This window comes from Anser anser (genome assembly GCF_964211835.1).
Source record: "Anser anser genome assembly, chromosome: 2".
NCBI classification, from domain to species: domain Eukaryota; kingdom Metazoa; phylum Chordata; class Aves; order Anseriformes; family Anatidae; genus Anser; species Anser anser.
In genome coordinates, this window is record NC_139721.1 from 21,547,248 (window position 1) to 21,563,385 (window position 16,138).

At 41.6% G+C, this 16,138-nt stretch overlaps 1 protein-coding gene across 11 annotated transcripts in view; it reads left to right on the plus strand.

Moving 5' to 3' along the window:
* The window catches only part of UBR5 (ubiquitin protein ligase E3 component n-recognin 5), an 83,895-nt gene that overhangs the window by 5,128 nt on the left and 62,629 nt on the right, over positions 1-16,138 (plus strand). For 9 of the 11 annotated variants that reach the window (XM_083824765.1, XM_083824766.1, XM_083824763.1 and 6 more), the window contains exons 2-5: positions 13,107-13,151; positions 13,819-13,900; positions 14,082-14,158; positions 14,947-15,066. In XM_083824765.1, coding sequence (XP_083680891.1) covers positions 13,107-13,151; positions 13,819-13,900; positions 14,082-14,158; positions 14,947-15,066 — 324 coding nt within the window. The remainder of the gene's footprint in view (positions 1-13,106; positions 13,152-13,818; positions 13,901-14,081; positions 14,159-14,946; positions 15,067-16,138) is intronic. The other 2 variants (XM_083824773.1, XM_083824771.1) reach the window with 1 other exon arrangement.

Here is a 16,138-nt window from a genome sequence, read left to right on the forward strand (position 1 = left end):
TCATACATTCAGAAGCAGGGCATTAGGATTTGATCTCTTTATTTCAATATCATTATTTAAGGGTGATAATTTGGGAAGTTAAGCATCATCTTCAGTCCAATTTAGTATCTTCATTTATTAATCAAAGCAGGTTCTGTGGAAATTCTGCCTACATGTTTACTTTCTTAAATATGTGAGACCTTTTCTGTAGATCAGAATAAGAAATCCGAGATCAGACTTCTGTCTTCGGGCAGCTTGATTCTAATTTTGATAGAAAATAAAAATGTGGTTAATTGACTAATGTAACTTCTGTTAAAACAGTTCAAAAACTTTAAATGGCATATACGCATACTTTCAAGGCCAATTTTTCACTAGCTGTTCAGGATTTTCCTGTGAGCCAATTAACGTTTCATATCTGATTGATTGTCCAAGATTACTTACCCATAGGCCAGTAGCCGAGGCCTTTTTGGGCTTGGCTCTGCTAGGGTCCTTTTCTGGCTGTAAGTTGTGCTGTGCCCCAAAATGTTCCTGGGTGGGTGAGCATCAGAAGAGATGGGTTTAAAAAAAAAAAAAAGGATTTTGAAGAAGTGCTGTACGAGGGAGAGTAGGAGTGAAGAGCAGAGGAAGAGGAAGCAGGATTGAGGTCCTTCCATTTTGAAAGCAGCAAGTTTATTTTGGCTCCTGTAATGCGACACTACTGCGAGTGATCTGAAATGAGAGTAGCCGTGAGCGGTCACGAGGAATTTAGTAAAATAGCAATTGGGGCACAAACATTGCCTCTTTTCCCTTTTCAAATCAGCTGTGGAGTTCGGGCGTTCTTGTTGAATAGACCAATAATTAAGTAAGATTAATGGGATCTCATCTTAATAGTTGTACTTTAAGGATAGCAACGCATGACAGCTGCAAGAAAACCTTTTTAACTCTTAGTTTTCTTAGGTATCAGTCAACAACATTTATGTTCTGCTTCTTTGATTACAGCTTTCAACCTCTGCAATAGCATGCTTTTTAAGGTAACTTTGGTACGGTATGTGTTTATTAAATACTACAAAAGTATTCTCAGTGGCAGCTAGAGCAAGATGTCTGTCATAAATATGTAATTAAGCCATATGGCTTTAATCGATGCATGTTACACTTTCTTTCTTAAACGTCCTGAAGTTTGAGCAGATAACTGTTCAGCACCCAATTACATTTGTGTCAGAAGTTACTTAACGCTCGAGGAAAAACAACCAGGGATGTACCTAAGCGCGGCAGGCTTTGCAGGGTGTTGGAGCTGTGTTTTTACCGTTACGGCACGGTTAATTGTTCTCGGCTTAAATGGACTGCAGTATGTATTTGAAAATTACATGAAGAAGGGGAGGGGACTTCAAAGCAGCTTTGATTGTAGTGATTGCACTGACGGCTGCCTAGGTAGTTTAATTTGCAAGATGTTCCCTATAAAAAGTTTTGTCTTCTCCTGCATTGACTCAACAGCTGCTTTAACTGAAATAAAACCAGAGAGAAAAACTACTTGGGCTTCTCTGCTGCACAACCTTTTTTCTTCTAAACTTGAATTCGGTGAAGCCCGGTAAGGGTTTGGCTCTTAGTAACAACTTCATGTAGAAGACCCCAGCAGCAGGCACCTGTACGTGCCCCAGGGAGAACGTGGGAACAAGGCCTGGTTGCAGTGGCTGGAAGATTTTAAATGGGGAGGGAACAGTTAGGAGAAAAAAGTATTGAATTAAGCATGAAAATAGAGATTTTCAAGGTATACGTGTTTTTGTGCAATGCGGTGAGCCTGTCAGTGTAAATGAGGATGGTCACAGCATCGATGAGTCTACTACAGCAACAATTACCCAGCTTTCAGACCTTAAGCTCTTCATCATCTTTTTAGCACAGTACTATTTTAATAGTAAGTTCTATATTCTACTCTTAAAATGTTTTTCTTTGCTTCAAAAAAAAAAAAAGTCAACCAATATTGCCTATTTCTCTCTTACCCTTCCCCTCCAGGGAAAATTAACTGCTTTGTTTCAAATTAAAGAGCTCTTCTGTATGTTTGAGAGAGAACAGGTACTGCCTCGATCACAGAGGTATGAGATTTGCCAGTTCTGTGGACTGCAGACATGCTGAAAAAGTGAGTAAGAAGGTGTAAGGTGGACGCAGTGGTCATCTACGTTTCTGTAAAATACTAGCTTGGGTCCTGTTGAGCAGTGATGTAAGCAGTGAATTTGCTGTCTTTGTAATCTTTGTCTACCTCTCGAAACTCACTGCTGCTGCCTGCACTTGCCAGCAAAATTGGTGACAGTAAATGCTTCACCCTGTCTTCCAGAAAATTTTAGCTGCTGTGCTTTAAAGTGCAGTATGCTTTACACTACTAAATCATATTGGTACAGAAAAGCTTTGAGTGTTAACTTGCCACCCATTTTCAACGCCCCAGCAAGATTTTGTTGCAGTGCTAAAAATGATCTTTAACACAGCATTCTGTGTTTTGTCTCATTGCCTATTTTTGTCATCCTGAGTCCATTAACGTTATGCCATAAGGTGTCTCTTGGAGACTTCTCAAATAATTTACATCCAAAAAGAGATTACATGTGTCTTCTCTGCAATTTTATTTTGGGTAGCTTTTCTTCTTCGGTAAGCCAGTTACTACCTTGTATCAGAAAAGATGTTCTGAAATAGCTCAGGTCCTTTGTGTTTCTGATTTAACTTTACAGTATGGCATTTTCTTAAAGAATGTGGAATAAAAACTGAAAACATTCAGATGATTAATGCTATTTTGGAAGTTGGCCGTGTTGGAACTACTAACCGTCACTGTTGTTTTATTGCCAGCCGCGAGGTCTGCCAGCTTCGTTTGTGACATGGGTAATGTAACTCAATAGATGAGAGTGTGGAGGCTGCTGGGGGGTTTCATAATCCTAAGAAATGGATGTCTTCAGACACACAAAACAAAACCCCAAAACCTTGGAGGGGGTGTGCTTTTTGTTTGGTTGTGTGGGGGCTGTTTTTTTTGTTTTTTTTTTTTACACACTCTGATCAGCATTGTGGGCATTAAGAAATATCTTGAGTAATCTGGGATGATAACACTCATACAGCTGCACTTTTCCAATTCACTAGAAAATAGCCCAAAAAGAAGCTTGGGTGCTTTGTGCACAGGGTTTTGTGGTATTGCTTTCTGCAGCATGTTAGCCATCATCTCCAGTTCAAGCTGGATTCTCATTTTTGTCTTTTTTTTCATACTGTGTAGAAGTAGTAGTTGACTGGTTCAAGACAAGCCTGTAGTAAAACATTTTTTTCTGAATGTTTGCTGTCTTCCATTATGCTTCTTTCTCTCATCTCCTTTAGGTTCCCTCAAACTCCCCTTTTCACTTGTTGGGATAGCTTATCTTTTCACGTACATAAAACTACTTCTGTTGTTCTGATACGATGAGATGGATCTTGACTGGGACCTCTGGACATTACTAAAAATTATAATTTCACCATGTATTTTCCAATGTGGGCTCTGACGTAGACTTATGGACAAATATTTCTGCTACACTGCTTTTTACCAAAAATGTGACTGGAAAATAGATAGTTACCCACGTGAATGTAGTTGAATGAGAAACCTAAACCTTACTCTTTCATCTTGCAAAATAATTTTTTTTGAACATATCTCTGTGTTTATTCTTTCATTTATAATACGGCATTCCGCTTTTCTCTGTCCACCCTAAAAATGATCACAGCTGCAGTTATTTTCTAACTAGTAAATACCAAGAAGTGTTCTTCAGAAAAGGAAAAAAAACTTACGGCTTTTAATACTTTTCTTGAGAAAAGCTTTTGATAGAACTAGGTTGTTGTCTGACCTTTAATGTGGATCTGTTTCTTAGGTTGTTGAAACTGCTGTGTTCAGCTTTGACCATACTTAAAACCTTAATAATTACAGTGTCTGTCTCCCCCTCACCCCATTATTTATGCAGTTTGCTGACTTTGGTAAAACCTATCTCCAGAACAGGGATGTAAAGGTCCTGAATAACGCACTCCAGCAATGCAAACCATACGGCCTTGCCGTTGTGGGGTCAGACGAGGTAGGCAAAGCACGCCGTGCCTGGGATTGCCCTACGCAGGCTGGGCAGGAGCAGCAGGGCTTTGCTGGAGCGGTCGAAGCGTGTTTTGTTCCCTTGTGGCACGGCATCTGCATCCGGCAGGTCTGTTACCTGAAATAGTATGGCCGCAGGCAAAACGTGAAGTAGGAGGTACCCAGCGTGCTGCTTCAGGAGCTCTTGTAGAGGAACCAAAATGCTGGTTACGCTGAGGGGAAGCACCTGGAGTTTTGTGGCTGCGGTACAGACAGATGGAGAAGAGCAAATCTGTTTTCAGCAGTGGGGGGAAAAAAAAAGGTATTGTGATGAGCTCCGCACCTCAAAAGCTGGGTTTTCTTTTGAGTTATTTTGCCTACGGTGATTTGGCTCTTGTTTTTCTGGCATGGTGCTTGCTCTCTACTCCCTATGCCAGGTCTCGTTCTGTTCCTACCTAAATCAAAGATGCAGTGTCTGAGGGGAAGGTTTTGAAGTTGTGTGTTTGGTAGAAGAAAGTACAGCGTGAGGAGGAGAGCTTCATGGTTTTTAAAGGCAGTTTTTAACAACTTGGGAATGCGACATGCAGATGCTGTTGTGGCACCAGGGTTTTGGCTAGAGGTTTCAGGCCTTCAAGTATGAGGAATTGGCAAGTAAAGGACTGGACTTGCTAGAGGATCTTTCCATAGCGCTACAACTAGCCAAGACAAAAAGTACTTAATAATTTAACAATTCTTACCTTAAAAAAAAATTGTAGCATTTGAACGTCCGTATCAAAGGCCATTTTCTGACTTTGCACATAGTGGTCATGGCTTCAAAAAGCTTAGTGCAAGAACTGGAGGGAAAATGGTGGCGAGATTATGACCTGGGTTCCCACAGTATCCACAAGTAGGACCAGGACCTGGCTTTCCTGGTTTTAAGCTACCGTGGTGGCTCACAAGGAACTTCTGAAGGATCTTCAGCAATTTAACACTACAGGACACAAAAAGTTCCTTATATTTTTACAATAACCAGGGATGTACTCTGATAGCAGTTGGTTTTGGTGGAATTGCTACAGCAAAGACTGACGGGAAACCTGAGTTTTTTTTTCCCCCCCATTTTTGTTTAAATGTGGTCTTTTAAGTTTCACTCGTTCTGGTCCGCCAAGTGTACAGCTTCCTAGCCACGTGTTGGTAGACAGCATTTGCACGTTTCTTCACATCTCAATACTAACTCATGTTATTTAATGTGGATGTTTTTCAAGTATCCTTGAATTAAACCATGAGGTTCTGAATTGCCACTCTCCACATTTTACTGTCACGGAAGGATTTACTTACTGAAGTGACGGGTAACTGAATAGCCTACAACTTGCATTGTCTGAAGATTGGGAGCTCACACCCAGCTGAGGGAGTTGGTTCAGTTGTTGAGCTTTTAATGGCCTTCTGGCTGAGGAAATAGCCTCGTGCTAAATGTTAAACAGAAATTCGGTGCAACTATAGGGACTTTGTGCAGGTGAGCAGAGTCTGGCAACATGAAATGATGATCTGATGCATTCTACACAAGAGAACAGATTTTTGTCTCGTGTTGCCTGAATCCACGACCCGTATTTTTGGAAGTCTGCTGTCATTGAATTTTGCCTCAATCTGATCTTATGCTTTCTCCTGTAGCGTGAGTCGTTCCTTTCCCCCCCCCACCCAGAAAGTCCTAGGGATCTAGGCAACCTGTAGATCTATGTCTGCTTCACTACAAAGTTCTCTGAATATTGTACTAAGCAACAACATGTGTAGGTGTGCTGTAACTGCTGCGTGCTGCTCCTGTCAGGATCTTACCGTTTCTGATTTCTTTCTGTTTGTATTCGGTCTTTTTATTACAACCCTTTTCAGAAGGGGGGCTGTGCTGTGCCATAGCTATTTTAGGGTAGGGGTGTTTGCTTATTTAAGAAGTGTGATTGACGTTATGCTCCTCTTGAGCTAGTTTATGGCTGTGCTTTGCACTTTTTACAATTGTTGTTCAGAAGGTCATGTTCTCAAGTGTCACATAAATGATAAATATGAGGAAAGGGTCTAAGTAGATTTGAACTAGAGGAACCAGTCCGTAAAATCTAGGCAATTTATCATTAATCAGAGGCATCGAGTTCAGGCAAACCTGTGCTGCTTTTCACAAGTCCAACAGGTGGTTGTCCCCTGGTCTTAGTGGAGGTTTTTTTTTCTCGATAGAGTAATTCCATCTGGATATCTTAGTACCCATGAGTATTTTTACTCTGTCTAAATGCTACTTCTAAAATGGTTCTCACACTCCTCAGTGTATTTTTTTTTCATAAGCCACTGCCCTTACAGGTATTTGCCCTTACAGCAAGACAAGAACTCCTAGCTTTTCAGTGGCAAAATCATCCTGCTGCTGCCAGCCTCCAAGTATCCTGAAAGGAAAAGCTCCTCAGAATCCCAGGATGGCTGAGGCTTGCAGGGCCCTCTGGAGCCACCCGGTGCCACCCGTGCCCAAGCAGGGACACCCAGAGCAGGGTGCCCAGCACCACGTCCAGGCGGCTTCTGAAGGGCTCCAAGGAGGAGACCCCACAGCCTCTGGGCAGCCTGTGCCAGGGCTCCGTCACCCGCACAGCACAGAAGTGCTCCTGGTGCTCAGGGGGAGCCTCCTGGGGGCCAGTTTGTGCCCAGGGCCTCCTGTCCTGGCACTGGGCACCACTGCACACAGCCTGGCTCCGTCCTCCCTGCACCCTCCCCTCAGGGATTTACAGACAGAGATGAGATCCCCTGGGCCTCCTCTTCTCCAGGCTGAGCAGTCCCAGCTCTCTCAGCCTCTCCTTACAGGAGGGGTGCTCCAGGCCCTCCATCTTTGTTGCCCGCCGTTGGACTTTCCTCAGTGTGTCCATGTCTCTCTTGCACTCAGGGAGCCCAGCACTGGGCACAGCTCTTGAGGTGTGACACCCCCGGTGCTGACCAGAGGAGAAGGATCACTTCTTGACTTTCTGGCACCATTCCACCTGGTTAGCTTTTGCTGCAAGGATGCACTGCTGGCCCATGTCAGTGTCCACCTGGGCCCTCAGGTCCTTTTCTGTCAATCTGCTTTCCAGCAGCATGGCCCCCAGCGTGTATTGGTGCATGGGGTTGTTTCCCAGGTGCCGGACTCTGCACTTCTTGTTGAACGTCCCGAAGTTCCTGTCAGCCCATCTCTCCAGCCTGCCAAGGCCGCTCTGGGTGGCAGCATCACCTGTGGTGTATCTGCCCCCACCTCACCCCAGATTTCTGTCATCTGCAAAGTTGCTGAGGGTACGCTCTGCCCCATCATCCTGGTTGTTAATGAAGGTGTCACACAGGTCTGGGGCCAGTATTGACCTCGGGTACTCTGCTTGTCACTGGCCTCCACCTGGAGTTGGCACCTCTGGGTACGGCCGTACAGCCAGGTTTTGATCCACCTCGCTGTCTGCAGCTCTCTGTGAGGATCTTATGGGGCATTACTGAAGTCCCGGTGGACTCTATCCACGCTCTCCCCTTGTCCTCCACAGCGACACCACATCAGCTTTGGTTGCTTAGAACTGGGACTGAACTGTAGGCTGAGGAAAATGGGTAAGGCATTTCCTCGCCTGTGCGGAATGTGCTGGATGCTAAATATTAAACACTGTGCGTGTCCGTCTTGAATCTTCTGAGGTCGTTGCCCCTGTCCCACCTCTGCTAATTTTTGTTGTCCAGATTTAACCCTCTGCACTAGCTTATACCTTTAGATACAGGTCATTATCGGCGTTGATACATCGTGAAATATTGATGGTCTGTTGTGAGGGACTTTACCACCTGCAGTAATTGTATTATCTGAAGACTTCCCGGTGGTGTTGCAGGGAACTTAGAGGGATTCATTTGTTCGATGTTTGCCGTATTAGCTTTCTGTTAGAGCTTACTGACTCAGCACCGTGTGTTATCACGGTTCCAGGGAGGGTTATTAAACCATCAGGACTACCTTTATCCATCACACTGGCAGTCCTAGATAATCAGGTTTGGGAGCCATTTTCTGTAAAGCCCCGGTGGTTAACACCACACAGCATAAGAATAGCTGTTAGGCAGCCAAGAGGCCCAGCTTGTTTTCATCCTGTTTGTGGCAGTGACCGGCGCTAGATGACAGCAGAAAAGTATTACAAGAGGACAAACATACAGTGATGCTTTTCCGCATGATAACAGCTTGCATGATAACAATTTGCAGCTCGGAGGTTTCCTGAGCAGTATGTCATAGCTGAGTATTTCTCACTAATATTTCTCGGAATGGAGTGAGGACAGCAGAACTGCATGTAATCTGTGGTGCACCTGATTACTGTGAGTGGCACAATAACTTTGTTTTATGTCTTTATTTCAGTGATCTGAGCATCGTAGCCTAAGCACATCGTCCCAGCCCTCTGCTGAGTAGTAGTGGTTAGCTTGGAGGATCCTGTTTGGTACCTGCGTTCGCACCACTGCTCTCCACCCCCTTGCTCGTTGGTGGAGAAGAGATTTTTCACCTTTATTTCTTCTGAGTCTGAGCAGGGCATTTGGTAGGAAGGAAGGCTGCCTCTTCATGAAGCTGCAGCATTTCAAAGATTTGGCATGGCAATCAGGGCTACATTAATTGTATTTTGCATTTCTCTACTTGGAGTTGTTCATCATACCCGACTGTTCATTTAGATGTACCTTTCTTTTTCCTCCTCTGTAACCCTTGCTGTCACCACATGGCGCTGAGGTTAGAGAAGCCCTTACAGTGTGGCCCTGCCTGATATTTTAACCTTGTTCAGAGTGTGTGAATAGCTTTTTATGGCTGTGAAGGAGCAACTTCAGGAAGGAAAATCCAAGAGAATCTTCTAAATACCGTGTCTGGGACTCTGCAGCATTCCTTGCCGAGAACAGAAAGGCTTTTTTCTTTCTGGAGACATGCAGCATGTGAACATCTTCTTTTACATCTCTGTAGTTAAATCCTTTGTTTGGGTTGTTTCACTTCAGTGATTTTTACTGTGTGCTCTTTAAAGACCTAGCTGACATTTAAAAATTTAGTTGGAAGTTGCAAAGTAAAATGGAAAGTAGCTTGCTTTATATCAGCAAAGAAATTCATCTCTGAGATGGTGGAATTTATTTTCATTCTCTTAAGTAAGTGTGCCAAATGCAGTATTATTTGACTAAAACTGCAAAATATGATGGATTACGTATCAGCAGCTATAAATATTTGTTGTTGTTGTTCAACAGCAAATAAGCTTTTGAGGGGAAAACGATGCAAATCTTGCTGCAGTTATCAGGTGAGATTCTGTTTACAGTGCACTGTGCTTTTATGCTCTTTGCCAGATTGAGAAGGTCCTGCAGATTTTCAGTGAGTACAGAAGATGTAGGTGTGTTTTTTCTTCTAGTTTTGTAACTGTTAGCTTCCTGACACATTGAATGATTCTGAGGTCTTAGAGCAGTAAAAGTCCTGCTTATTTCCTATGGTCGCTTTGTGGTGCTGTGAACTGTTCCTGGCATGCTGGAAGTACTCGTGAAGGATGAGTATTCCCGAAGGATGACTGGCCAGGTGTGTCCTTTGGAAGCTGAACGTGGTGAACATATGCTCTGTAAGTCTACAGTGTCTTAATAAATAAACTTCTTAGACAGCCTGCCTAATTTAAAACAGAAAATTTCCATTCTTACAAATAGGATTGAAGTTGTGAAACAGTGTTTTGCTAATGTGGTGGATTTTAAGCATTTGTTTGAATAGGCTAAGCGCTTTGAAATGTTCAGTATTCCTATAAAGTACTTAGTACTTTGAATTGAGTTTGCTTTTCAGCTCTCTTGCATTTCTGAGCTTTATTTGGCTTTATGCAGCAAGACAGGGCAGAAGGATGGCTCGTTAGATAAACTTCCCTCAAAGTGTAAGTGGACCTTGAGAGAAATCATACCTTCTGATGCATGGATCTGTCACTTGTGAAGTCTGAGCTCTTGTAATCCTGATCGGGAGCCTCTTTGATTGTGTAGTTAGAGCACAGCTCCTTTCTATTCTCATCAGTTCGGAGAACCTCTAGCTGCTAAAATTGAAATAAAATAAGTCCCTTTTTGGCTTGAGCTCAGATAAATTGACTTGTTTTTCCTCACAACTGATTCTGCATGAATTTTGGTGGGGATGCTTAAAGAATGTGTTTCTTAACACAGAAGCCATCGTCACTGAACTCTTTGTCTAGTGTGTTTCCCCAACAATCTGCTTGTGAGCAAAATACATAGTGCTTCGGATTTTATCCTTTGAAATGGTTTAATTGCCTTTAATGAGAGTTTTTTTTTTTAAAGCTTAACCTCTCTGGCCATTCATATCGGAGATGAGTTTTTAACCACAGAAAGAGACCGAATAAAAGGTCTCAGTGTTGGCCTTCCTTAATGCAAGAATTGATTAAATTGTCTCTGCCTTCGTTTCTTCTTCCGGTGCACCGCCAGTTGAAATTATCGGATCACATTGTCAAGATCAGCCTGATCTTAAAGGCACGTCTAGTATTTGTCCCGTAGCGGATCTGCAGCACAATACCATGCAACTGTGCAACTAGAAAGACAGGAATTGCTGCAGGAAACATTATTGGGGGGGGGGGTGGAATTATTTAGAATTTTTATTTGCACAAATGTATTCTCTGCACAGAACGTGCGAACGCATCTTTCTGCTTTACTCATATTTTTAGCTCATTTAATTCTGTGACTGTGGTGTTAGCACAGATAGTGGTGGCAGCACGAGTGAGGAGGAGGAGGGGGATGAATTGAGCAGCTCAGCAGGGACAGCACCAAACTGCTCCTTTTCTTACTGGTGCTCTGTGTCTAGTCTGGATCTTCAGGCCTCAAAGCAGTACTTGCTAACTTTGTTATTACAGCAGCTGTGCAGGAGATGGACGGATTTCTGCAAGTTTAGTACTTCCAGTATTGTAGCATACAACCTTCTCTGCTCCCCCCCATAAATGTTGACAGCAGCCTCTTTTCTATAACGTCACATCTCTTTTGATCTTGGTGTGTTGCAGGTAGACCTACTCTCTTCAGACTGGCATTATGGAGTTTCACAGAGCACACAACTCTCGGCTTTCTGTGTGTTTCAATTCCCTGTCACTTTTTTTTATTTTAAGAAATAAAAAAGGAGTAAGATTTTTTACAAATTGGAAAAGTACCTTTTTCTTTCTGTCACAAAGGCTGAGCATTACTAAAGCTCCGATAAGGAAACTTTAAATGTTGTTTGTAGACCAGCCTCGTAACCATTTCCAGTACAGTGCTGCCTTGTTTGCTGCCAGCTTTCCTTACAGTCAGTGCAGTGACCTTAAAGGTAGGTTTTCCCACTCGTGCTTGCTAAGAGGAGTAGCGTTAATGGAAAACTGCTCCAGATTCCTGGGAAACTGTTAGGAAACATAGTTAAGATGTGAAGCTTCAGGGATGTTTAATTTGTTGATAATTACGCAGCAGATCCCTGCTGGCTTCATAGAACCTTGCAGTGTGCTGTGGACTATATAACGTTCATCTCTGGGATTTCATTCGGTGTTCTTCCACAGTAATTCACTCTTACGGGGTACCTTCTATACCTATTGCATATGAAGCTTGTGGTCTGTATCTTCCTTTTGTGGATGGCCTTCAAAGAACCTTAATATTTTCCTGTGTGAAGTAGTTGTGGCTGCAGATGAGGTTGGTGAAAACGCCTCCTTACAGACAGCAGCTTGGCTGCGATAGCAAAGGCTGGCTCTAAGCGTGTTCACCGCCTTCCTGCTGCCTTTTCACAGTGGTCCTTTTACCTTGTGCTTGTATCAGACACAGTTATTTCTATCAGTATAAATTGTCTTGTTTCTCCAACAAAGGTATGTCTTTTTTTTTTCTTTTCCCCTCCAGACAAGTGCTGTGGAGTCAAACACCTGATAACATTAAGATTTGGATGTCTGAACCTTTTTTAAAGGTTCAGACACCAGAAAACAGTTCTGGTGTGTATGCCTCCTTGTGAAGTTTAGAAAGGGGTTGCTGGTTAAGATCTGTGAAATACTAGGATAAACATGGCAAAAAAAGATATGATTTTATTTATTTTATTAGGAAGACCTTTATTTACAGGGTTCATCTCTTGATTTAGTATCTATAATACAAATATTCTCGCTAAATTTGGAAGCTGTTCAGGTGCTTTTTTAGATCCTTTCTCATGTTTGGGAAGATGGGAGGCAGAGTTTTACCTGTTATGAGAGGATCTTTGCAGCTCAGAGATGATCTTTTCTAAGGCAGTGAGTGATAAAGGCAGAAGTTACTCTGTTGGCTTCTACTTTTGGACACTGCCCTCTAAGCAGAAGTAGTCTGTGAGTTGGCCAGATTCTGGGTTCTGATCTTCCGTTTGGTGAGGTGCCATAAAAGTGAGTTGGAAGTACTTTGGGAAACACAGTTGGGAAAGGTGATGTTTTAGGTAACCCTGTATTAAATAGTGAATCTTCTTTGGTTTGTTTTTTCTATTTGTCAGAGTTCGTTGTTCGTCCCTTTTGACGTTGGCTTTTGTGCATATTTTCCAGTCGTCTTTGTTTTGAGGAACTTACTGTCGTATTTTTGGCTCTGACATGCCATATACTTGGATTCTTTAGAAAATGGTAATAATGTCTGCTATGGGATAGTGTACTGAAACATATTACAAGGAAACATAAATATATCTACAACTAATGCTCATCCTTTCATCTGTTTACTTTGTGTGTAAGGTTGGAAGTGGTTGTAACAAGGCATCTTTTTTGGTGGCGAGTTGCAAAACACATAGAAATGCAAGAAAACATGGGTTTTGCAGCAAGGTAATAGGTGGAAGGGTAAAACTCTTAAACTAAAACCCTCCAAAACAAAAACTTGACTTGAAGCTGAACACCATCCATTTGTGATGTAGTCTCCCAACACTAGGTAGAATTTAGATCAAGCTTCATTAAATCTGGTGGTAAGTGGTTGCCATAATGCACTTTCAGTCCCCTGCTGTAGTGTCATGAATGTTTGCTGTTCTGCAGTTTGCTGTTAATAGTTTAATCTGGGATTAGAGGTTCAGTTTAATCAGTGTGTTATATGTGGAAGTATCCCTACCAAACAAAATGGTGTTGTAAATGTGCCACCTAAGTGGATGTTATATACAACAGAGGCTTCATTTCTTTTTTCTTTTTTTCTCCAGATTAAGGGAAGTTTCAGAGAAGCTGAACAAATATAATTTAAACAGGTAAGACGTATTACATGATGCTGCAAGTAATTTAGGAAAGGGTGATTTTAATAATACCAACAAGGATTAGGACTATTATAGAAATAGCCTTAGAAGGCCTCAGGACGTGTAGTAAAGTTCAGAATCACGGAATTGTAGGGGCTGGAAGGGACCTCAAGAGATCATCGGGTCCACCCCCTCTGCCAAAGCAGGTTCCCTAGAGCAGGCTGCCCAGGTAGGCGTCCAGACGGGCCTTGAATATCTCCAGAGAAGGAGACTCCACAACCTCCCTGGGCAGCCTGTGCCAGTGCTCCGTCACCCTCACTGTAAATGCTTCACATAGACAGTTCTTACATTAGGAGGAAAATGTTTTCAGTTATGAAATATTATTAAATGCCCTCCTTATTAAATGACTAAGTTAAAGTATGTCCCATGTTTATTGATGATAAAATTAAATGAAAATTCTCTCACCCGTTAAGGTTTTGTTTTGCAATTTCTGTGCTTAATGACTGGAAGGACAACAGAAAAAACACATCCTTCATCTGATGTACGTGTTCAGTCATTCTTGAAAGTTTTTATATCTGTAAACATCACTGCTATCATTGTTCCTTCCATATGTCACTAGTTTGTTTGTTTCTGGGCTTGAAAAGTTTAAAAATGTTATATATCGCTCACTTTTTGTTTTCAGCCACCCCCCATTGAATGTATTGGAACAGGCTACTATTAAACAGTGTGTGGTGGGACCAAATCATGCTGCATTTCTTCTTGAGGTAAATTACTCAAAAATATGTTCAGATAACTAACTTGAAACCATACAGTTAAAAGTAATTCTTTTAAAATCAAATGGATGAACTTTTTTCAGCAACCAAGACATGTTTTTGCATGTATTTTTTTCTGTATCTGTCTTGCATTTCAATTTTGGACACTTGGTTTTCTTGTTTTTAAATATAGGATGGTAGAGTCTGCAGGATTGGTTTTTCAGTTCAGCCAGACAGATTGGAATTGGGTAAACCTGATAATAATGATGGGTAAGAAACTCTTTTCTTCATATTAAATCATTCCTTTGAACTGGATAAGCAGCTTGGCTGCTTTTTTGTTTTGTTTTTAAACTAGATTGCTTTTGGAATGGGTACTTTGAGTAAATGCATAATAGTTATGGTGATGCAGCCAAACAGCCTAGCTTGACAAACTGGTGTAGGGAATAAATACTAGATGTAGCTATAAAACAAGTGAGACAGGATGTCTTTAACTTAAAGAAACAACCAAACCGCACCAAAAAATAATAATCATGAAAAGAAACTGTCTTAAAGCGTTAAGCCCCACGTAGAATCCACTTTGAAAGTGGTCTTGTCTGGAAAGGCTTGCTTTTTAGATCCACTTTCTTCAGTCCAGGTAAGTCGTCTTTAATAGGACTGTTTAACATATTTGGATGTAAAATGCTGCTTGATATCAAAGGAGCAAACTCAGGCTCAGATCTGCAGATAAAACAACTGGCAATTACATTTTGTCCATATACGCTAACTGAAAACTTAGTACAGTGGCTATCTCAAATCACTAATTAGGTTAATGTGTACTTGCAACTGTGCTGTTACGGATTGCTGATGTACCTACGATCTGTTAGACATGCTTTCCATTTTCTTTTCTCAGCGTACCTCTTAATATACAGTTAGATTAGTTTGGAATATTCCCCAAGGGTGTTGCTTAAGCTGGTATGTTACCAGACTAAGTCCCTGAGAATTTAGACCTGGGATTCCAGGTTTTGTTCTTAACCCATTTGGGATTGTTTTGTGACTGATTTACCATCTTTTACTTTCAGTTCAAAGTTGAGCAGTGGCTCAGGGGCAGGAAGGACATCCAGGCCAGGCAGGACTAGTGACTCCCCATGGTTTCTGTCTGGTTCTGAAACTCTGGGCAGACTGGCAGGCAACACCCTTGGGTAAGTTTTGATAGGATTGAGGCTGCAATCTGTTTGTTCCATATTTGAGTATATGTGTATACACATATATAAATTGTATGCAGTATGTATAAGGGAACGTATAATTACAGCAGTTGTGTAGGTAGGGTATAATAAAAAAACCTTGGTTAAAATTACAGATATGCAAGTGACCCTTGAGTACCTAGGATATGGAGCATTCTTCATGTATGTGTGGAGAATAACTTTGTTTTGGCTGTTGTCCTCTTCTGAATGTTTTTTGGTTACTTGATTTTGAGAAGCAGTTTTTTAGAGGGACACTATCAATTTAAATTATCTAATAGGGTAGTGGCATAAAGTAAAATGAGCACTTGCACAGGTAGAGTCTTCATTATGTATATTTACAGGCTTTTGTGTATTCATTTTTATTTTTCTTTCTTCTCCCCTGCCCCAAATAATATGCTGTTTTGTGTTAGGTGAGGTCTTACACATAGTAATAGGAAGGAAACGTCAAAAAGTTGTCACTCAGAACCTTTTAAAATTTTACTATATGCTAAATATATTATACAGGCTCAAATTTTATCATTAGCTTTAAAATTGATGGTGTCCCTTCATATAGCAATGTAAATTAATCTTCTTTACATAATCACTATGAATTTATGTGCTTTTATAAGAAGTTGAACGTGTTTTTCTACGGTTACTATCCACAGTAAGGAGACTTGTTACTAGAAACCGTACTTTCTGCATGTGAATGTTTTGTTAAAGGGAAGAGGAACTACAGCTTTTCCTTCAAAGTGAATTTGTTGTTTGTTACCACATAAGCTGATTTCACTGAGGGTCTAGTTGCCTGAAAGATATCCTGTACCCCAACTTCTTGTGAAACTCGGGCATCTGAACCTAAATCTGTTTGCTAAACTTCAAAGGCAAATCGGTACCGTCATGTTTAAAAACCTGCTGTCAAAAGTGTAGGGTTTTCTCCTCAGACTAGGAATGTGCTGAATTAATTTTTATCTGAGCATAACGAGTTAAAGTCACTTGAAGCTATGTGCTTAGGAGACCAACCCTGGAGAGTTCCTAAGTTCTTTCCCTTGCATGT